We start from the raw sequence: 23,132 nt of genomic DNA, 5'->3' as shown, positions 1-23,132 counted from the left end.
GTGTCACCTCAGGAGACGTGTGTGTGTGTGTGTCACCTCAGGAGACGTGTGTGTGTGTGTCACCTCAGGAGACGTGTGTGTGTGTGTGTCACTTCAGGAGACGTGTGTGTGTGTGTGTGTCACCTCAGGAGACGTGTGTGTGTGTGTGTGTCATCTCAGGAGACGTGTGTGTGTGTGTGTCACCTCAGGAGACGTGTGTGTGTGTGTGTCATCTCAGGAGACGTGTGTGTGTGTGTGTCACCTCAGGAGACGTGTGTGTGTGTGTGTCATCTCAGGAGACGTGTGTGTGTGTGTGTCACCTCAGGAGACGTGTGTGTGTGTGTGTCACCTCAGGAGACGTGTGTGTGTGTGTGTCACCTCAGGAGACGTGTGTGTGTGTGTGTCACCTCAGGAGACGTGTGTGTGTGTGTGTCACCTCAGGAGACGTGTTCCTCACGTATTTAAGATCGCGAGTTTTCCCAGGCGGCCACAACAGCTGCAGACCTTCCTGGAATCTGTCAGTAAAAGTGACGGACCCTGGGACCCTCAGAGAGAGAGAGGGAGGGGGAAGACATAAGAGAGTCAGAGGCGTGTCTCAGGAGAGAGTTTAGGGCACGGAAAGAGAGAGGCATCGTGTGTGTTGTGTGTGTGTGTGTGTGTGTGTGTGTGTGTATGAGGCAGGGCAGAGTGTGGAGGAGCCAGTTCAGTGTTGGGCAGGCCAGGGTTCGCTCCTCCACCCGTGCGTCAGGTTCGGGCCTCCGTAACAGACCAGGAGACGCGGTCATAGCCGTACACCTTGTACAGACCAGACGTTATTAGACCAGCAAGTGTGTCACAGTGCGGGGCTCCTGTGTGTCACAGAGCAGGACTCCTGTGTGTCACAGAGCAGGACTCCTGTGTGTCACAGAGCAGGACTCCTGTGTGTCACAGAGCAGGACTCCTGTGTGTCACAGAGCAGGACTCTCTGTGTGTCACAGAGCAGGACTCTCTGTGTGTCACAGAGCAGGACTCCTGTGTGTCACAGAGCAGGACTCCTGTGTGTCACAGAGCAGGACTCCTGTGTGTCACAGAGCAGGACTCCTGTGTGTCACAGAGCAGGACTCCTGTGTGTCACAGAGCAGGACTCCTGTGTGTCACAGAGCAGGACTCCTGTGTGTCACAGAGCAGGACTCCTGTGTGTCACAGAGCAGGACTCTCTGTGTGTCACAGAGCAGGACTCCTGTGTGTCACAGAGCAGGACTCCTGTGTGTCACAGAGCAGGACTCCTGTGTGTCACAGAGCAGGACTCCTGTGTGTCACAGAGCAGGACTCCTCCTGTGGTCTGCACATGATACTAGGGACCTTCATCCCCGCTTGACCTACATGAGGCCAGATAAACCAACTTAGTAACGCAGTAAACATTGATGGGTCTAACTGGAGGGTCACGCGTGACCTGCTCCTGCCGCTGGGTCTACCTGGAGGGTCACACGTGACCTGCTCCTGCCGCTGGGTCTACCTGGAGGGTCACACGTGACCTGCTCCTGCCGCTGGGTCATTACCAGCTGACACTGACACTGGCGCTTGACCACGTGAGTGTGGCCGCCCCTCCCAGCAGAAGGCACTGGAGGTCATTAGCGGAGGAACTCCGACGTCCAGAGGAGAACACTCCTGCAGAAGTTATGACCCAGGGCAAGACGTCTCCGTCAGGATGAAGGTCTCTTTCTACTGTCTCTCTCAGGTGAGTTGAACACCGATATCTGGGGAACATGTGCAGGTGAGGGTCAGGGAGCCTGAGGCCAGGGGTGGAGTCCTGAGCAGGGGTCAGGGGTGGAGTCCTGAGCAGGGGCCAGGGGTGGAGTCCTGAGCAGGGGCCAGGGGTGGAGTCCTGAGCAGGGGCCAGGGGTGGAGTCCTGAGCAGGGGTCAGGGGTGGAGTCCTGAGCAGGGGTCAGGGGTGGAGTCCTGAGCAGGGGTCAGGGGTGGAGTCCTGAGCAGGGGCCAGGGGTGGAGTCCTGAGCAGGGGTCAGGGGTGGAGTCCTGAGCAGGGATATATAAGGCAGGTAAGCCTTGTAGTTTGCTTCTAATACAACAGAGAGCAGCACCATCGAGGCTGCCACCAGGGTCAGGTCTGGTGTGGTCGATCCCTGATGACAACAATGCTCCCGCTGCTCCATACTCTCCTCTGCCCGCCATTACTGACTGACGTGTTTACGTTATGTGGAGATCACTCGGGATCAGCAACACTTGGGGCCAGCAACACATAGGACCAGCAACACATGGGGCCAGCAACACATGGGGCCAGCAACACATGGGGCCAGCAACACATGGGGCCAGCAAAAGACGAAACAGACGAAAGAATGGCCCAACCCACCCACATACACATGTATATACATATACGTCCACACACGCACATATACATACATTCAACGTATACATATATCTACATACACAGACATATACATATATACGCATGTAAATAACTCATGCTTGCTGCTTTTATTTATTCCCGTCGCCACCCCGCCACACATGAAATAACACCCCCTCCCCCCGCACGTGCGCGAGGTAGCGCTAGGAAAAGACAACAAAAGCCACATTCGTTCACACTAAGTTTCTAGCTGTCATGTGTAATGCACCGAAACCACAGCTCCCTTTCCACATCCAGGCCCCACAAAATTTTCCATGGTTTACCCCAGACGCATGACATGCCCTGGTTCAATCCATTGACAGCACGTCGACCCAGGTATATCACATCCCTCCTATTCACTCTATTCCTTGCACGCCTTTCACCCCCCTGCATGTTCAGGCCCCGATCGCTCAAAATCTTCACTCCACCCTTCCAAACTCCAATTTGGTCTCCCACTTCTCGTTCTCTTCACCTCTGACACACATCATATATCCTCTTTGTCAATCTTTCCTCACTCATTCTTTCTATGTGACCAAACCATTTCAATACACCCTCTTCTGCTCTCTCAACCACACTTTTTATTTTTATTACCACACATCTCTCTTACCCATTCATTACTTACTCGATCAAACCACCTCACACCACATATTGTCCTCAAATATCTCATTTCCAACACATCCACCCTCCTCCGCACAACCCTATCTATAACCCACGCCTCGCAACCATATAACATTGTTGGAACCACTATTCCTTCAAACATACTCATTTTTGCTTTCCGAGATAATGTTCTCGCCTTCCAAACATTCTTCAACGCTCCCAGAACCTTCACCCCCTCCCCCACCCTGTGACTCACTTCCGCTTCCATGGTTCCATCTGCTGCCAAATCCACTCACAGATATCTAAAATACTTCTCTTCCTCCGGTATTTCTCTATTCAAACTTACCTCCCAATTGACTTGTCCCTCTACCCTACTGTACCTAATAACCTTGCTCTTATTCACATTTACTCTCAGCTTTCTTCTATCACACACTTTACCAAACTCAGTCACCAGCTTCTGCAGTTTCTCACTCAAATCAGCCACCAGCGCTGTATAATCAGCGAACAACAACTGACTCACTTCCCAAGCCCTCTCATCCACAACAGACTGCATTCTTGCCCCTCTTTCCAAAACTCTTGCATTTACCTCCCTAACAACCCCATCCATAAACAAATTAAACGACTATGGAGACATCACACACCCGTGCCGCAAACCCACATTCACTGAGAACCAATCACTTTCCTCTCTTCCTACACGTACACATGCCTTACATCCTCGATAAAAACTTTTCACTGCTTCTAACAACTTGCCTCCCACACCATATATTCTTAATACCTTCCACAGAGCATCTCTATCAACTCTATCATATGCATTCTCCAGATCCATAAATGCTACATACAAATCCATTTGCTTTTCTAAGTATTTCTCACATACATTCTTCAAAGCAAACACCTGATCCACACATCGTCTACCACTTATATATATTTATATTCATTTATTCATATTGCTTTGTCGCTGTCACAATTTTGCGCGTGATCAAGATATTCTTATGAGTCCACGGGGTAAATGAAACACGATAAGTTCCCAAGTGCACTTTCGTGTAATAATCACATCATCAGGGGAGACACAGAGAGAAATATAAAAGTAAGTTGATATACATCGAAGAGACGAAGCTAGGACGCCATTTGGTAAACATGGCGTCCTAGCTTCGTCTCTTCGATGTATATCAACTGACTTATATTTCTCTCTGTGTCTCCCCGATGATATGATTATTACACGAAAGTGCACTTGGGAACTTATCGTGTTTCATTTTCCCCGTGGACTCATAAGAATATATATATATATATATATATATATATATATATATATATATATATATATATATATATATATATATATATATATATTATTCATTCATTTTGTTTTCTCGCTGTCTCCCGCGTTAGCGAGGTAGCGCAAGGAAACGGACGAAAGAATGGCCCAACCCACCCACATACACATGTATATACATATTCGTCCACACACGCAAATATACATACCTATACATCTCAACGTATACATATATATACACACACAGATATATACATATATACACATGTACATAATTCATACTGTCTGCCTTTATTCATTCCCACCGCCACACCGCCACACATGAAAATTACAACCCTCTCCCCTCTCATGTGCGCGAGGTAGTGCTAGGAAAAGAACAAAGGCCACATTCGTTCACACTCAGTCTCTAGCTGTCGTGTAATAATGCACCGAAACCACAGCTCCCTTTCCACATCCAGGCCCGACAAAACTTTCCCTGGTTTACCCCAGACGCTTCACATGCCCTGGTTCAATCCATTGACAGCACGTCGACCACGGTATACCACATCATTCCAATTCACTCTATCCCTTGCACGCCTTTCACCCTCCTGCATTTTCAGGCCCCAATCATTCAAAATCTTTTTCACTCCATCTTTCCACCTCCAATTTGGTCTCCCACTTTGAGGACAATATGTGGTGTGAGGTGGTTTGATCGAATAAGTAATGATAGGGTAAGAGAGATGTGTGGTAATAAAAAGAGTATGGTTGAGAGAGCAGAAGAGGATGTTTTGAAATGGTTTGGTCACATGGAGAGAATGAGTGAGGAAAGGTTGACCAAGAGGATATATGTGTTTGAGGTGGAGGGAACTAGAAGTGGGAGACCAAATATATATATATATATATATATATATATATATATATATATATATATATATATATATATATATATATATATATATATATATATATATATTTTCATACTATTCGCCATTTCCCGCGTTTGCGAGGTAGCGTTAAGAAGAGAGGACTGGGCCTTAGAGGGAAAATCCTCACCTGGCCCCCTTCTCTGTTCCTTCTTTTGGAAAATTAAAAAAAAATGAGAGGGGAGGATTTCCAGCCACCCGCTCCCTCCCCTTTTAGTCGCCTTCTACGACACGCAGGGAATACGTGGGAAGTATTCTTTCTCCCCTATCCCCAGGGATAATATATATATATATATATATATATATATATATATATATATATATATATATATATATATATATATATATATATATATGGTATGGGAGATAAGCTGCTAGAAGCAACGAAAATTTTTTACCAAGGATGTAAGGCATATGTACGAGTTGGAAGAGAGGAGAGTGATTGGTTCCCAGTGAATGTCGGTCTATGGCAGAGGTGTGTGATGTCCCCATGGTTGTTTAATTTGTTGTGGATGGGTGGTTAGGGAGTTAAATGCAAGGGTTTTGGAGCTAGGGCTAGTATGCAGTCGGTTGGGGATGAGAAGGCTTGGGAAATGAGTCAGCTGTTGTTCGCCGATGATACAGCTCTAGTGGCTGATTCGAGTAAGAAACTGCAGAAGCTGATGTCTGAGTTTGGAAAAGTGTGTGAAAGGTGAAAGTTCAGAGTGAATGTGAATGAGAGCAAGGTTATTAGGTTCAGTAGGGTTGAGGGCCAAATTAACTGGGATGTAAGATTGAGTGGAGAAACATAGGAGGAAGTGAAGTGCTTTAGATATATGTGAGAGGACTTAGCACCGAATGGAACCATGGAAGCTGCATTGAGTCAGGGTGGGGGAGGGGGCGAAGGTTTTGGGAGCGATGAAGAAAGCGTGGAAGGAGAGAACGTAATCTCGGAGAGCAAAAATGGGTATCTTTGAAGGAATAGTGGTTCCAACAATGTTATATGGTTGCAAGGCGTGGGCTATAGATGGCGATGTGCGGAGGAGAGTGGATGTGTTGGAAATGAAAAGTTTGAGGATAATATGTGATGTGAAGTGCTTTCATCGAGTTAGCAAGGAAAGGGTAAGAGAGATGTGTGATAATAAAAAGAGTGTGGTTGAGAGAGCAGAAGAGGGTGTGTTGAAATGGTTTGGTCACATGAAGAGAATGAGTGAGGAAAGATTGACAAAGAGGATGTATGTGGCAGATTTGAAGGGAACAAGGAGAAACGGAAGAACAAATTGGCGGTGGAAGGATGCAGTAAAACTGATTTTGAGTGATCGGGGCCTGAAGATACAGGAAGGTGAAAGGTGCGCAAGGAATAGAGTGAATTGAAATGGTGTGGTATACCGGGGTCGACGTGCTGTTAATAGACTGAACGAGGTCATGTGAAATGTCTGCCGTAAAACATGGAACGGTCTGTGGGGCCTGGCTATGGAAAGGAAGCTATGGTGTCGGTGCATTACACACGACAGCTAAAGACAGTGTGAACGAATGTGGCCTTCTTGCTACCTCGCTAAATCAGGGGGTAGCGATACTGTTTCCTGTGGGGCGGGGTAGCGCCAGAATGGATGAAAGCGAGCAAATATGAATATGAACATGTGTATATATGTATATGTCTGTATATGTGTACGTATATGTACGTATATATGTATATGTCTGTATGTGTATCTATATGAATGTATATGGGTATATGTTGTGGAGTCAGTTGTTGTTCGCTGATGATACATCGCTGGTGGTTGATTCGTGTGAGAAACTGCAGAAGCTGGTGACTGAGTTTGGTAAAGTGTGTGAAAGAAGAAAGCTGAGAGTAAATGTGAATAAGAGCAAGGTTATTAGGTACAGTAGGGTTGAGGGTCAAGTCAACTGGGAGGTAAGTTTGAACGGAGAAAAGCTGTAGGAAGTGAAGTGTTTTAGATATCTGTGAGTGGATCTGGCAGCGGATGGAACCATGGAAGCGGAAGTGAATCATAGGGTGGGGGAGGGGGCGAAAGTTCTGGAAGCGTTGAAGAATGTGTGGAAGTCGAGAACATTATCTCGGAAAGCTAAAATGGGTATGTTTGAAGGAATAGTGGTTCCAACAATGTTATATGGTTGCGAGGCATGGGCTATGGATAGAGTTGTGCGGAGGAGGGTGGATGTGCTGGAAATGAGATGTTTGAAGACAATAAATGGTGTGAGATGGTTTGATCGAGTAAGTGATAATAGGGTAAGAGAGATGTGTGGTAATAAAAAGAGTGTGGTTGAGAGAGCAGAAGAGGGCGTTTTGAAATGGTTTGGTCACATGGAGAGAATGAGTGAGGAAAGATTGACCAAGAGGATATATGTGTCAGAGGTGGAGGGAACGAGGAGAAGTGGGAGACCAAATTGGAGGTGGAAAGATGTAGTGAAAAAGATTTTGAGTGATCGGGGCCTGAACATGCAGGAGGGTGAAAGGCGTGCAAGGAATAGAGTGAATTGGAACGATGTGGTATACTGGGGTCGACGTGCTGTTAATGGATTGAACCAGGGCATGTGAAGCGCTGGGGTAAACCATAGAAAGTTCTGTAGGGCCTGGATGTGGAAAGGGAGCTGTGGTTTCGGTGCATTATAACATGACAGCTAGAGACTAAGTGTGAACGAATGTGGCCTTTGTTGTCTTTTCCTAGAGCTACCTCGCGCACATGAAGGGGGAGGGGGTTGTTATTTCTTGTGTGGCGGGGTGGTGATGGGAATGAATAAGGGCAGACAGTATGAATTATGTACATGTGTATATATGTATATGTCTGTGTGTGTATATATATATGTATACGTTGAGATGTATAGGTATGTATATTTGCGTGTGTGGACGTGTATGTATATACATGTGCATGTCGGTGGGTTGAGCCATTTCTTTCGTCTGCTTCCATGCGCTACCTCGCTAACGCGGGAGACAGCGGCAAAGCAAAATAGATAAATATATATATATATATATATATATATATATATATATATATATATATATATATATATATATATGAGAAACTGCAGAAGCTGGTGACTAAGTTTGGTAAAGTGTGTGGAAGAAGAAAGTTAAGAGTAAATGTGAATTGGAGCAAGGTTATTAGGTACAGTAGGGTTGAGGGTCAAGTCAATTGGGAGGTGAGTTTGAATGGAGAAAAACTGGAGGAAGTGAAGTGTTTTAGGTATCTGGGAGTGGATCTGGCAGCGGATGGAACCATGGAAGCGGAAGTGGATCATAGGGTGGGGGAGGGGGGCGAAAATTCTGGGGGCCTTGAAGAATGTGTGGAAGTCGAGAACATTATCTCGGAAAGCAAAAATGGGTATGTTTGAAGGAATAGTGGTTCCAACAATGTTGTATGGTTGCGAGGCGTGGGCTATGGATAGAGTTGTGCGCAGGAGGATGGATGTGCTGGAAATGAGATGTTTGAGGACAATGTGTGGTGTGAGGTGGTTTGATCGAGTGAGTAACGTAAGGGTAAGAGAGATGTGTGGAAATAAAAAGAGCGTGGTTGAGAGAGCAGAAGAGGGTGTTTTGAAGTGGTTTGGGCACATGGAGAGAATGAGTGAGGAAAGATTGACCAAGAGGATATATGTGTCGGAGGTGGAGGGAACGAGGAGAAGAGGGAGACCAAATTGGAGGTGGAAAGATGGAGTGAAAAAGATTTTGTGTGATCGGGGCCTGAACATGCAGGAGGGTGAAAGGAGGGCAAGGAATAGAGTGAATTGGAGCGATGTGGTATACCGGGGTTGACGTGCTGTCAGTGGATTGAATCAAGGCATGTGAAGCGTCTGGGGTAAACCATGGAAAGCTGTGTAGGTATGTATATTTGCGTGTGTGGACGTATGTATATACATGTGTATGGGGGGGGTTGGGCCATTTCTTTCGTCTGTTTCCTTGCGCTACCTCGCAAACGCGGGAGACAGCGACAAAGTATAATAAATAAATAAATAATTTATATATATATATATATATATATATATATATATATATATATATATATATATATATATTATGCAAATATATATTCTTTCTTTCATACTTGTTCGCCGTTTCCTATGTTAACAAGGTAGCGCTAAGACCAGACGAAGAAAAGGCCTCATTCGGTCCCACATTCCCAAACTGTGATGCGCAATGCATGGAAACTATAGCCCCCCATCTACAACTAGGATCAATAGGCGTTTCCTTTGTTCCCCTGGCCCTTTTAATTGCTCTGCTTTAGTCCACTGAGAGCACGTCGCCCACTGTACACCACATCACTCCAATTCACAGTATCCTGTGCATGCCTGTCACTCTCCTGCATGTTCAGTCCCCGAGCACTCAAAGTTTCTTTCACTCCAACCTTCAATCTCCAATTTGGTCTTCCGTTTCTTCTTGTTCCCTTCACCTCTGACACATATATCCTCTTCATCAATCTTTCCTCACTCATTCTCTCCATATGTCCAGACCATTTCAACACACCCTCTTCTGCTCTCTCAACCACACTCTTTTCATTACCACACATCTCCCTTACCCTTACATTACTTACTCGATCAACCCACCTCACACTACATATTGTCCTCAAACATTTCAGTGTCATCACATTTACCCGCTTCCGTATATTCTCATCTACAGCCTAGGTCTTGCTTCCATACAATGTCGATGGGACTATCATGCCTTCAAACATACCCTTTTTCACCCTTCCTTTCTACACATTCCTCATTGCTCCTTCAAACTTCGCCCTCTCCCCCACCCTGTGACTCACTTCCGCTTCCATGGTTCCACCCGCTGCCAAATCCACTCCCAGATATCTAAAACACTTCACTTAATTCAAGTCTTATACAAGTAAACTCAAACCCCCAGCTACCCTGTCTCATTGCAATGCTGAACATAACAACCAAACTTTTATTCACATTACGCCTAACTTTCTCGTATCACAACTCTCTCTCTCTCTCTCTCTCTCTCTCTCTCTCTCTCTCTCTCTCTCTCTCTCTCTCTCTCTCTCTCTCTTAAAATCAGACACCAACTCAAGCAATTAGAACGGTAGTCGGTCCAGCCACCACCTGCAGACAAAGGGAAGCTGATGGGAAACAAATTATCTTCCTAGGAAGGTGTCAATACTGATGGGAAGCAAGATATGTTCCTAGGAAGCTGTCAATACTGATGGGAAATAAGATATGTTCCTAGGAAGCTGACAATACTGATGGGAAACAAGATATATTCCTAGGAAGGTGTCAATACTGATGGGAAATAAGATATGTTCCTAGGAAGCTGTCAATATTGATGGGAACAAGACATGTTCCTAGGAAGCCGTCAATACTGATGGGAAGCAAGACATGTTCCTAGGAAGCTGTCAATACTGATGGGAAACAAGACATGTTCCTAGGAAGCTGTCAATACTGATGGGAAACAAGACATGTTCCTAGGAAGCTGTCAATACTGATGGGAAACAAGACATGTTCCTAGGAAGCTGTCAATACTGATGGGAAACAAAACATGTTCCTAGGAAGCTGTCAATACTGATGGGAAGATAGATATGTTCCTAGGAAGCTGTCAATACTGATGGGAAGCAAGATATGTTCCTAGGAAGCTGTCAGTACTGATGGGAAACAAGACATGTTCCTAGGAAGCTGTCAATACTGATGGGAAACAAGACATGTTCCTAGGAAGCTGTCAATACTGATGGGAAACAAAACATGTTCCAAGGAAGCTGTCAATACTGATGGGAAACAAGACATGTCCCTAGGAAGCTGTCAATACTGATGGGAAACAAGACATGTTCCTAGGAAGCTGTCAATACTGATGGGAAACAAAACATGTTCCAAGGAAGCTGTCAATACTGATGGGAAACAAGACATGTCCCTAGGAAGCTGTCAATACTGATGGGAAACAAGATATGTACCTAGGAAGCTGTCAATACTGATGGGAAACAAGATATGTTCCTAGGAAGCTGTCAATACTGATGGGAAACAAAACATGTTCCTAGGAAGCTGTCAATACTGATGGGAAACAAAACATGTTCCAAGGAAGCTGTCAATACTGATGGGAAACAAGATATATTCCTAGGAAGGTGTGAATACTGATGGGAAACAAGATATGTACCTAGGAAGCTGTCAATACTGATGGGAAACAAGACATGTTCCTAGGAAGCTGTCAATACTGATGGGAAACAAAACATGTTCCAAGGAAGCTGTCAATACTGATGGGAAACAAGACATGTCCCTAGGAAGCTGTCAATACTGATGGGAAACAAAACATGTTCCTAGGAAGCTGTCAATACTGATGGGAAACAAGATATGTTCCTAGGAAGCTGTCAATACTGATGGGAAACAAAACATGTTCCAAGGAAGCTGTCAATACTGATGGGAAACAAAACATGTTCCTAGGAAGCTCTCAGTACTGATGGGAAACAAGACATGTTCCTAGGAAGCTGTCAATACTGATGGGAAACAAAACATGTTCCTAGGAAAGTGTCAATACTGATGGGAAACAAGATATGTTCCTAGGAAGGTGTCAATACTGATGGGAAGCAAGATATGTTCCTAGGAAGCTGTCAATACTGATGGGAAACAAAACATGTTCCTAGGAAAGTGTCAATACTGATGGGAAACAAGATATGTTCCTAGGAAGCTGTCAATACTGATGGGAAGCAAGATATGTTCCTAGGAAACTGTCAATACTGATGGGAAACAAAACATGTTCCTAGGAAGCTGTCAATACTGATGGGAAACAAGACATGTTCCTAGGAAGCTGTCAATACTGATGGGAAACAAAACATGTTCCTAGGAAGCTGTCAGTATTGATGGGAAACAAAACATGTTCCTAGGAAGCTGTCAGTATTGATGGGAAACAAGACATGTCCCTAGGAAGCTGTCAATACTGATGGGAAGCAAGACATGTTCCTAGGAAGCTGTCAATACTGATGGGAAGCAAGATATGTTCCTAGGAAGGTGTGAATACTGATGGGAAGCAAGATATGTTCCTAGGAAGCTGTCAATACTGATGGGAAGCAAGATATGTTCCTAGGAAGCTGTCAATACTGATGGGAAGCAAGATATGTTCCTAGGAAGCTGTCAATACTGATGGGAAGCAAGATATGTTCCTAGGAAGCTGTCAATACTGTAAGTGATGTATGACGTAAGAAGCCATCCACAAGACGGTGTATATGATAAAGAGTGCAAAGATGAAGATAAGATCCCTAAAGACTTACGTTCCCGGTCAATATACACAATAATGTATTAACACACACACACACACACACACACACACACACACGTAGGTCAGGTGGAGCAGTAAACAAACAACGCAGACTGTCATGCGTGACACCACCATCATTGGTCCTGGCTTGGCAGACAGCGGCCGGGGTGTTCGTCCGTCTTGCTCACCTTGTGCAAGGTCAACAACATGACCGACCCCGTTACTCTTCCCTGAGTGGCTGCTTATTAGGGAACTCTAGGCGTGTGTGTGTGTGTGTGTGTGTGTGTGTGTGTGTGTGTGTGTGTGTGTGTGTGTGTAGCAGCAGGTTCTCGTGTGGTCAGCCACAGCAGGAGGGAGGGAGGCGCTAGACACATTGCATCATCAGAACACATCATGGATGACGTCGCACATGAGACAGAAAAACTTCACTCACATAATGACGTAATGGACGGCAGCTCGAGTGACGTAAACATTGTCGTGATGTCACAGTCACTGTTGCAACGGTAACACGTCATAACCTCAGACCAGGCACACCTGGTGGGAGCACACCTGGTTTTGTTACACTTAGTGATGGTACACTTGGCGATGGTCCAAGTAGTGATGGTACACTTGCTGATGATGGTAAACCTATAATGATACACTTGGTGATTGTACACCGACTGATGGTACACCTAGTGATGGTACACTTGGTGATGGTACACCTAGTGATGGTACATTTGGTGATGGTGCACCTAGTGATGGTACACTTGGTGATGGTGCACCTAGTGATGGTACACTTGGTGATGGTACACTTAGTGATGGTACACTTGGTGATGGTACACCTAGTGATGGTACACTTGGTGATGGTGCACCTAGTGATGGTACACTTGGTGATGGTGCACCTAGTGATGGTACACTTGGTGATGGTACACCTAGTGATGGTACACTTGGTGATGGTGCACCTAGTGATGGTACACTTGGTGATGGTACACTTAGTGATGGTACACTTGGTGATGGTACACCTAGTGATGGTACACTTGGTGATGGTACACCTAGTGATGGTACACTTGGTGATGGTACACTTGGTGATGGTACACTTGGTGATGGTACACCTAGTGATGGTACACTTGGTGATGGTACACCTAGTGATGGTACACTTGGTGATGGTACACCTAGTGATGGTACACTTGGTGATGGTACACTTAGTGATGGTACACTTGGTGATGGTACACTTAGTGATGGTACACTTGGTGATGGTACACCTAGTGATGGTACACTTGGTGATGGTGCACCTAGTGATGGTACACTTGGTGTTGGTACACCTAGTGATGGTACACTTGGTGATGGTACACCTAGTGATGGTACACTTGGTGATGGTACACCTAGTGATGGTACACTTGGTGATGGTACACCTAGTGATGGTGCACCTAGTGATGGTACACTTGGTGATGGTACACCTAGTGATGGTACACTTGGTGATGGTACACCTGCTGATGATGGTAAACCTAATGGTAAACCTGGTAATGGTACACATAGTAATGGTCCACACAGTATTGGTACACCTAGTAATGGTACAGCCAGTGATGGTGCACTTGGTAATTCATCACAGGTGTTAACTAGTGATAACTTCCATACATCACAGGTGTTAACTTGGGATAACTTCCATACATCACAGGTGTTAATTTGGGATAACTTCCATACATCACAGGTGTTAACTTGGGATAACTTCCATACATCACAGGTGTTAACTTGGGATAACTTCCATACATCACAGGTGTTAACTTGGGATAACTTCCATACATCACAGGTGTTAACTTGGGATAACTTCCATACATCACAGGTGTTAACTTGGGATAACTTCCATACATCACAGGTGTTAACTTGGGATAACTTCCATACATCACAGGTGTTAACTTGGGATAACTTCCATACATCACAGGTGTTAACTTGGGATAACTTCCATACATCACAGGTGTTAACTTGGGATAACTTCCATACATCACAGGTGTTAACTTGGGATAACTCTCTCCAAACATCTGTAATGTCATCGTCAGATCTTGATGGTTTTCTACCGATTACGCTCGGGGACATGGCTGACTACTGGGCTGTGTGAGGGTTGTGAGGGAGGTAGGTGGAGGTTGTGAGGGAGGTCGGTGGAGGTTGTGAGGCAGGTCGGTGGGGTTGTGAGAGGATAGGTAGGGGTTGTGAGGGAGGTAGGTGGAGGTTATGAGGGAGGTAGGTGGAGGTTGTGAGGGAGGTAGGTGGAGGTTGTGAGGGAGGTCGGTGGAGGTTGTGAGGCAGGTCGGTGGGGTTGTGAGAGGATAGGTAGGAGTTGTGAGGGAGGTAGGTGGAGGTTGTGAGGGAGGTAGGTGGAGGTTGTGAGGGAGGTAGGTGGAGGTTGTGAGGGAGGTAGGTGGAGGTTGTGAGGGAGGTCGGTGGGGGTTGTGAGGCAGGTCGGTGGGGTTGTGAGAGGATAGGTAGGGGTTGTGAGGGAGGTAGGTGGGGGTTGTGAGGGAGGTAGATGGAGGTTGTGAGGGAGGTAGATGGAGGTTGTGAGGGAGGTAGGTGGAGGTTGTGAGGGAGGTAGGTGGAGGTTGTGAGGGAGGTAGATGGAGGTTGTGAGGGAGGTAGATGGAGGTTGTGAGGGAGGTAGGTGGAGGTTGTGAGGGAGGTAGATGGAGGTTGTGAGGGAGGTAGGTGGAGGTTGTGAGGGAGGTAGGTGTGAGCAACATGGGAGGAACGTGTCAGCCTTGAACGTGCCGTGCATGAGAGCAGGTCGCTACTCACCAGCCACACCTCCTGCCTCCCTCCCACCACCACCACACACCTCATTGTTCCTTCTTAAACACCTTCCCTTCCCACACACGTCTCTCTCTCTCTCTCTCTCTCTCTCTCTCTCTCTCTCTCTCTCTCTCTCTCTCTCTCTCTCTCTCTCTCTCGTCCTTGGGTCTGGTCTCCCCTGCAGTATACAAACGTCTTCAAGACGGACTGAGGCACATAATACTGTCCTCCAACGCAACCCTTCACCCTCGTCCTCCAACACAACCCTTCACCCTCGTCCTCCAGCACAACCCTTCACCCTCGTCCTCCAACACAACCCTTCACCCTCGTCCTCCAGCACAACCCTTCACCCTCGTCCTCCAGCACAACCCTTCACCCTCGTCCTCCAGCACAACCCTTCACCCTCGTCCTCCAACACAACCCTTCACCCTCGTCCTCCAGCACAACCCTTCACCCTCGTCCTCCAGCACAACCCTTCAACCTCGTCCTCCAGCACAACCCTTCACCCTCGTCCTCCAGCACAACCCTTCACCCTCGTCCTCCAGCACAACCCTTCACCCTCGTCCTCCAGCACAACCCTTCACCCTTGTCCTCCAGCACAACCCTTCACCCTCGTCCTCCAGCACAACCCTTCACCCTCGTCCTCCAGCACAACCCTTCACCCTCGTCCTCCAGCACAACCCTTCACCCTCGTCCTCCAGGTCAAAATGACCTCTCAGCTCATGGTCAGTCACGTGACGTGCATGACCCACCAGCAGGAGACGTGCGTCATGGTCACATGAGCAACATGGCAGCAACATGACCTTGACAGTTTACTGACCCTTGTGGCTCCCTCCCTCCCTCCCTCCCAGGTCGGGTGGCCTGCTGGATGTCCTTGGCCTCAAGACGCATCTGCAGGTGGGCAGCGCTGCAGGGTTACGACCATCTTGCTTAACGTCGCCCATCACTTCCTCACAACCACTTTCACTGTCGTACTGTACCAGTGCCCAGATATAGTGCTTCCGTGTACCGTTCACTGTCGTACTGTACCAGTGCTCAGATGTGGCGCTTCCGTGTACCGTTCACTGTCGTACTGTACCAGTGCTCAGATGTGGTGCTTCCGTGTACCGTTCACTGTCGTACTGTACCAGTGATCAGATGTGGTGCTTCCGTGTACCGTTCACTGTCGTACTGTACCAGTGATCAGATGTGGTGCTTCCGTGTACCGTTCACTGTCGTACTGTACCAGTGCCCAGACATAGTGCTTCCGTGTACCGTTCACTGTCGTACTGTACCAGTGCCCAGATATAGTGCTTCCGTGTACCGTTCACTGTCGTACTGTACCAGTGCTCAGATATAGTGCTTCCGTGTACCGTTCACTGTCGTACTGTACCAGTGCTCAGATATAGTGCTTCCGTGTACCGTTCACTGTCGTACTGTACCAGTGCTCAGATGTGGTGCTTCCGTGTACCGTTCACTGTCGTACTGTACCAGTGATCAGATGTGGTGCTTCCGTGTACCGTTCACTGTCGTACTGTACCAGTGATCAGATGTGGTGCTTCCGTGTACCGTTCACTGTCGTACTGTACCAGTGCCCAGATGTGGTGCTTCCGTGTACCGTTCACTGTCGTACTGTACCAGTGCTCAGATGTGGTGCTTCCGTGTACCGTTCACTGTCGTACTGTACCAGTGATCAGATGTGGTGCTTCCGTGTACCGTTCACTGTCGTACTGCACCAGTGCCCAGATGTGGTGCTTCCGTGTACCGTTCACTGTCGTACTGTACCAGTGCTCAGATGTGGCGCTTCCGTGTACCGTTCACTGTCGTACTGTACCAGTGCCCAGATGTGGTGCTTCCGTGTACCGTTCACTGTCGTACTGTACCAGTGCTCAGATGTGGCGCTTCCGTGTACCGTTCACTGTCGTACTGTACCAGTGCTCAGATGTGGTGCTTCCGTGTACCGTTCACTGTCGTACTGTACCAGTGCCCAGATATGGTACCAGTGCCCAGATATGACGTATACCAGTGTATGGCGTGTATACCAGTGTATGGCGTGTATATCATTGTATGGCGTGTAAACCAGTGTATAGCGTGTATACCAGTGTATGGCGTGTATACAAGTGTATGGCGTGTATACCAGTGCATGGAGGCGTATACCAGTGCATGGAGGCGTATACCAGTGTATGGCGTGTATACCAGTGTATGGCATGTATACCAGTGTATGGCGTGTATACAAGTGTATGGCGTGTATACAAGTGTATGGCGTGTCTACCAATGTATGGCGTGTATACCAGTGTATGGAGGTGTATACCAGTGTATGGCGTGTATACCAGTGTATGGAGATGTATACCAGTGCATGGCGTGTACACTAGTGTATAGCATGTATACCAGTGTATGGAGTTGTATACCAGTGTATGGCGTGTATACTAGTGTATGGCGTTTATACCAGTGTATGATGTGTATATCAGTGTATGGAGATGTATACCAGAGTATGGAGATGTATACCAGCGTAAGGTGTGTATACCAGTGTATGGATATGTATACCAGTGTATGGAGATGTATACCAGTGTATGGCATGTATACCAGTGTATGGCGTGTATACCAGAGTATGGAATTGTATACCAGTGTATGGCGTGTATACCAGTGTATGGCGTGTATACTAGTGTATGGCGTGTATATCAGAGCATGCCGTGTATACCAGTGTATGGCGTGTATACCAGTGTATGGTGTGTACACCAGTGTATTGCGTGTTTACAAGTGTATGGCGTGTATAACAGTGTATGGCGTGTATACCAGTGTATTTCGGTGTATACCAGTGTATTTCGGTGTATACCAGTGTATGGAGGTGTATACCAGTGTATGGCGTGTATACCAGTGTATGGAGATGTATACCAGTGCATGGCGTGTACACTAGTGTATAGCGTGTATACCAGTGTATGGAGATGTATACCAGTGTATGGCGTGTATACCAGTGTATGGCTTTTATACCAGTGTATGGTGTGTATATCAGTGTATGGAGATGTATACCAGCGTATGGAGATATATACCAGTGTATGGAGATGTATACCAGCGTATGGCGTGTATACCAGTGTATGGCGTGTATACCAGAGTATGGAATTGTATACCAGTGTATGGCGTGTATACCAGTGTACGGCGTGTATACCAGAGTGTGGAGATGTATACCAGTGCATGGCGTGTATACCAGTGTATGGAGATGTATACCAGTGTATGTTGTGTATACCAGTGAATGGCATGTATACCAGTGTATGGCGTCTATACCAGAGTATGGAGATGTATACCAGTGTATGGCATGTATACCAGTGTATAGAGATGTATACCAGTGTAAGGTGTGTATACCAGTGTATGGAGGTGTATACCAGTGTATGGAGAAGTATACATGTGTATGGCGAGTATACCAGTGTATGGCGTGTATACCAGTGTATGGCGTGTATACCAGAGTATGGAGATGTATACCAGTGTATGGCGTCCATACCAGTGTATGGCGTGTATACCAGTGTATGGAGATGTAAACCAGTGTATGGAGATGTATACCATTGTATGGAGATGTATACCAGTGTATGGAAGTGTATACTAGTGTATGGCGTGTATACTAGTGTATGGAGATGTATACCAGTGTATGGAGATGTATACCAGTGTATAGAGATGTAAACCAGTGTATGGCGTGTATACCAGTGTATTGAGATGTATACCAGTGTAAGACGTGTATACCTGTATAATTATTTGTTTGGTGTATGTAACCCCCACCCCCCTCATCTTCACCTCCTCATACTAGTGTGAGGTGGGTGTTGACAGCTACCACTGTTAGCCCGTCCTAACAGGGTGTAGTGGGTGTCGACAGCTACCACTTGCACTCCATCCATAGTGCTACTGTGTTGTGGGAATATGTGATCGTCTTCCAGTAGACAGTCATCCCAGTGCACAGCGTATTGTGATGTCGGTAGTGCACCAGTCCTGGGCGTTGACACCTGTCTGTAGTGCACCAGTCCTGGGTGTTGACACCTGTCTGTAGTGCACTAGTCCTGGGTGTTGACACCTGTCTGTAGTGCACCAGTCCTGGGTGTTGACACCTGTCTGTAGTGCACCAGTCCTGGGCGTTGACACCTGTCTGTAGTGCACCAGTCCTGGGCGTTGACACCTGTCTGTAGTGCACCAGTCCTGGGTGTTGACACCTGTCTGTAGTGCACTAGTCCTGGGTGTTGACACCTGTCTGTAGTGCACCAGTCCTGGGTGTTGACACCTGTCTGTAGTGCACTAGTCCTGGGTGTTGATACCTATCTGTAGTGCACCAGTCCTGGGTGTTCACACCTGTCTGTAGTACACCAGTCCTGGGTGTTGACACCTGTCAGTAGTACACCAGTCCTGGGTGTTGATACCTGTCTGTAGTGCACCAGTCCTGGGTGTTGACACCTGTCTGTAGTGCACCAGTCCTGGATGTTGACACCTGTCTAGTGCACCAGTCCTGGATGTTGACACCTGTCTGTAGTGCACCAGTCCTGGGTGTTGACACCTGTCTGTAGTACACCAGTCCTGGATGTTGACACCTGTCTGTAGTGCACCAGTCCTGGATGTTGACACCTGTCTGTAGTGCACCAGTCCTGGGTGTTGACACCTGTCTGTAGTGCACCAGTCCTGGATGTTGACACCTGTCTGTAGTGCACCAGTCCTGGATGTTGACACCTGTCTGTAGTGCACCAGTCCTGGATGTTGACACCTGTCTGTAGTGCACCAGTCCTGGGTGTTGACACCTGTCTGTAGTGCACCAGTCCTGGATGTTGACACCTGTCTGTAGTGCACCAGTCCTGGATGTTGACACCTGTCTGTAGTGCACCAGTCCTGGATGTTGACACCTGTCTGTAGTGCACCAGTCCTGGGTGTTGACACCTGTCTGTAGTGCACCAGTCATGGGTGTTGATACCTGTCTGTAGTGCACCAGTCCTGGGTGTTGACACCTGTCTGTAGTGCACCAGTCCTGGGTTGTATACCTGTGTACGTCCCTCATTCCTTTTTCTTCAGACAACTTCACAAGTTGTTCATCATTTCCATTCTAAGCGCTGAATACCCCATGTGCACCAATCATATCCTCCACTGCCACATTACTTGCCTTCACATTTGATTCACCCATCACTATAACCCGGTCCCGTGCACCAAAGCTACTGACACACTCACTCACCTGCTCCCAAAACACTTGCCTCTCATGATCTTTCTTCTCATGAATAGGTGCATAAGCACCAATAATCACCCATCTCTCTCCATCCACTTTCAGTTTTATCCACATCAATCTAGAATTCAATTCCTTACTCTCTATCGAACACACTCTCACAATTCCTGCTTGAGGTGGTAAACAGTGAGAAGTCTTTTTTCTTTATTTTCTTTTTATCAAGGATGTAAGGCATGTGTACGAGTAGGAAGAGAGGAGAGTGATTGGTTCCCAGTGAAGGTCCCAAAACACTTGCCTCTCATGATCTTTCTTCTCATGAATAGGTGCATAAGCACCAATAATCACCCATCTCTCTCCATCCACTTTCAGTTTTATCCACATCAATCTAGAATTCAATTCCTTACTCTCTATCGAACACACACTCACAATTCCTGCTTGATTTTCTTTTTATCAAGGATGTAAGGCATGTGTACGAGTAGGAAGAGAGGAGAGTGATTGGTTCCCAGTGAAGGTCGGTCTGCGGCAGAGGTGTTGTCATGTCACTATAGTTGTTTAATTTGTTTATGGATGAGGTGGTTAGAAAGATATATGCAAGAGTTTTGGAGAGAGGGCCGAGTATACAGTCTGTTAGGGATAAGAGGGCCTGGGAAGCGAGTCACTTGTTCGCCGATGATACAACACTGGTGGCTGATTCAAATGAGAAAATGCAGAAGTTTGTGACTGAGTTTAGAAAAGTGTGTGAAAGGAGGAAGTTGAGAGCAAATGTAAATAAAAGCAAAGTTATTAGGTTCAGCAGGGTTGAGGGACAAGTTAGTTGGGATGTAACTTTGAACGGAGGAAAATTGGAGGAATTTTTGCGAGTCTTTGATATCAAGAATATCTTAATCGAAAACTTGCCAGAAAATTCTGTGGGATGTGTTTACAGAATACTTTGTAAAGACTGTAAAATGTTTTATATTGGGCAGACTAGCAAGGATCTTTCTGTTAGACTTCAGGAATATGAATATAGTATAAGAATAGGACAAGAGTCAAATGCCTTGTTTAATCCTGATAAGGATTATGACCATTGTATTGAATGGAATAGTGCTAATTCATTTATAACCTGCAACTCCTTTACCAAGAGAAATATAAATGAACCTTGTTTTATCAAATACACAAAGAACTGTAACACGAATATTAGTGAAGATTTATACAAACTGAACAGCTTTGTTGTGGGCAGAATTTGTAAACGGTTTCCTGTCTTGTTCATATAATAAAATTCTATGACAGGCATGACGCCAGACCCGACCACCACCAACACTTGTGTATCAACAGCGTCTTAACTCCACCTTTCTTGACTGTTCCAAATCTATTTCATTCTCGTATCTCTCCTGACGATATGAGTATACACGAAAGTGCACTCGGCTTATCGTGTTTCACTTTTCCTGTTATCAGGAAATACGCACACACACAGACACACAGACACACAGATAGACAGACAGACAGACAGACAGACAGACAGACAGACACACACACACACACACACACACACACAGACGTCTGCAGCTGCTTCCGGAACATCCTGCGTGAAGCAACATACATCTTAGTTACAGAATTATCTGCCTTAGGAACCATATATGTGCCTCCAGAACGAGTGTAACATTTTGGGTCTCCAGCTACCCAACAACTGGCCCTACCAGTAACACACGCCAGACATGGGTGCCAAGATCGCACACACCACCTCGCTGGTCTCAGGTTTAACCAACACCGGATAAAACCTTGTGTACATAGACGCTGACTGGTTCTGTTCCAACGTACACAGATCGAATGTACGTTGACTCACTCCATCCAGCGACATCTACACTTGAACACTACAGATATAAACCGTCTTCCTGGGCAGTTATTGTCCCGGTTTGTTTGTTTGACTGAATCATGTAAATGACCGTCTTCCGTTGCCCTGTAAGTCCCAGGTCTTGTGTTTCATCATGACATGAGAATGTGATGTGTAAGCGGTCAGGTCCTGGCCTGAGCCCACCAGGATATATGACCCTCCACTGGATATGTAACACCTGACGGGTAATTACAGGTGTTAATAAAATAGTTTCTCTCATATGGGAGTCTGAGCGAGGCTTCCCTTCACCTACACAGACAAAAACTAGCCCAGTTTGCCTAACTATCATCCAGGACTTAGGGAGAGTCTGGTGGGAGTAAGACTCTATCTGGTCGTCTGAGGTTGGCGTGGCTGAGCTGGGGTTCCACACTTCCTTCAGACGGATTACCTACGATCCGTTGTATCATTACGCTTAACAAAACGATTCAAAATAATTGGGAATGTTTGTACTTTCTTCAGGTGCAAGAAGGACAGGTCTAGTGTGGTTTGGTATAAATCATGGGAACTCTAAAGTGAGCAAGTGTAGGTTTGATCTTATGTGTATGTCAGACGGTAACACTAACTCTTAGTTGGCCAGCACAACCTAGGCTGCCACTGCAGCCACCAACAACACCTGCCCAACTATGTTAATCTCTCGTACCTATCAATGTGAGCTTACCAACATCACACACACACACACACACATATATATATATATATATATATATATATATATATATGTGTGTGTGTGTGTGTGTGTGTGTGTGTGTGTGTGGGAGGCAAGTTGTTAGAAGCAGTGAAAAGATTTTATATATATATATTTTTTTTTTATACTTTGTCGCTGTCCCACGCGTTAGCGAGGTAGCTCAAGGAAACAGACGAAGGAATGGCCCAAACCACCCACATACACATCTATATACATACACGTCCACACACGCACATATACATACCTATAAATTTCAACGTATATATATATATATATATATATATATATATATATATATATATATATATATATATATATATATGTATATATATATATATATATATATATATATATAT

At 46.1% G+C, this 23,132-nt stretch overlaps 1 protein-coding gene across 2 annotated transcripts in view; it reads left to right on the top strand.

Annotated features, from left to right (window-relative positions):
• Positions 1–1,441: 1,441 nt before the first annotated feature.
• The window catches only part of LOC139747668 (uncharacterized), a 76,399-nt gene continuing 54,708 nt past the window's right edge, over positions 1,442–23,132 (top strand). For both annotated transcript variants that reach the window (XM_071660237.1, XM_071660236.1), the window contains exon 1: positions 1,442–1,696. In XM_071660237.1, the coding sequence (XP_071516338.1) occupies positions 1,667–1,696 (30 nt within the window). In that variant the 5' untranslated portion in view covers positions 1,442–1,666. The remainder of the gene's footprint in view (positions 1,697–23,132) is intronic.

Source organism: Panulirus ornatus, chromosome 69 (genome assembly GCF_036320965.1).
Source record: "Panulirus ornatus isolate Po-2019 chromosome 69, ASM3632096v1, whole genome shotgun sequence".
In the NCBI taxonomy this organism is placed as follows: domain Eukaryota; kingdom Metazoa; phylum Arthropoda; class Malacostraca; order Decapoda; family Palinuridae; genus Panulirus; species Panulirus ornatus.
Note: the sequence above shows the minus strand (reverse complement) of the source record. Positions and strands in the feature narration are given on the sequence as shown.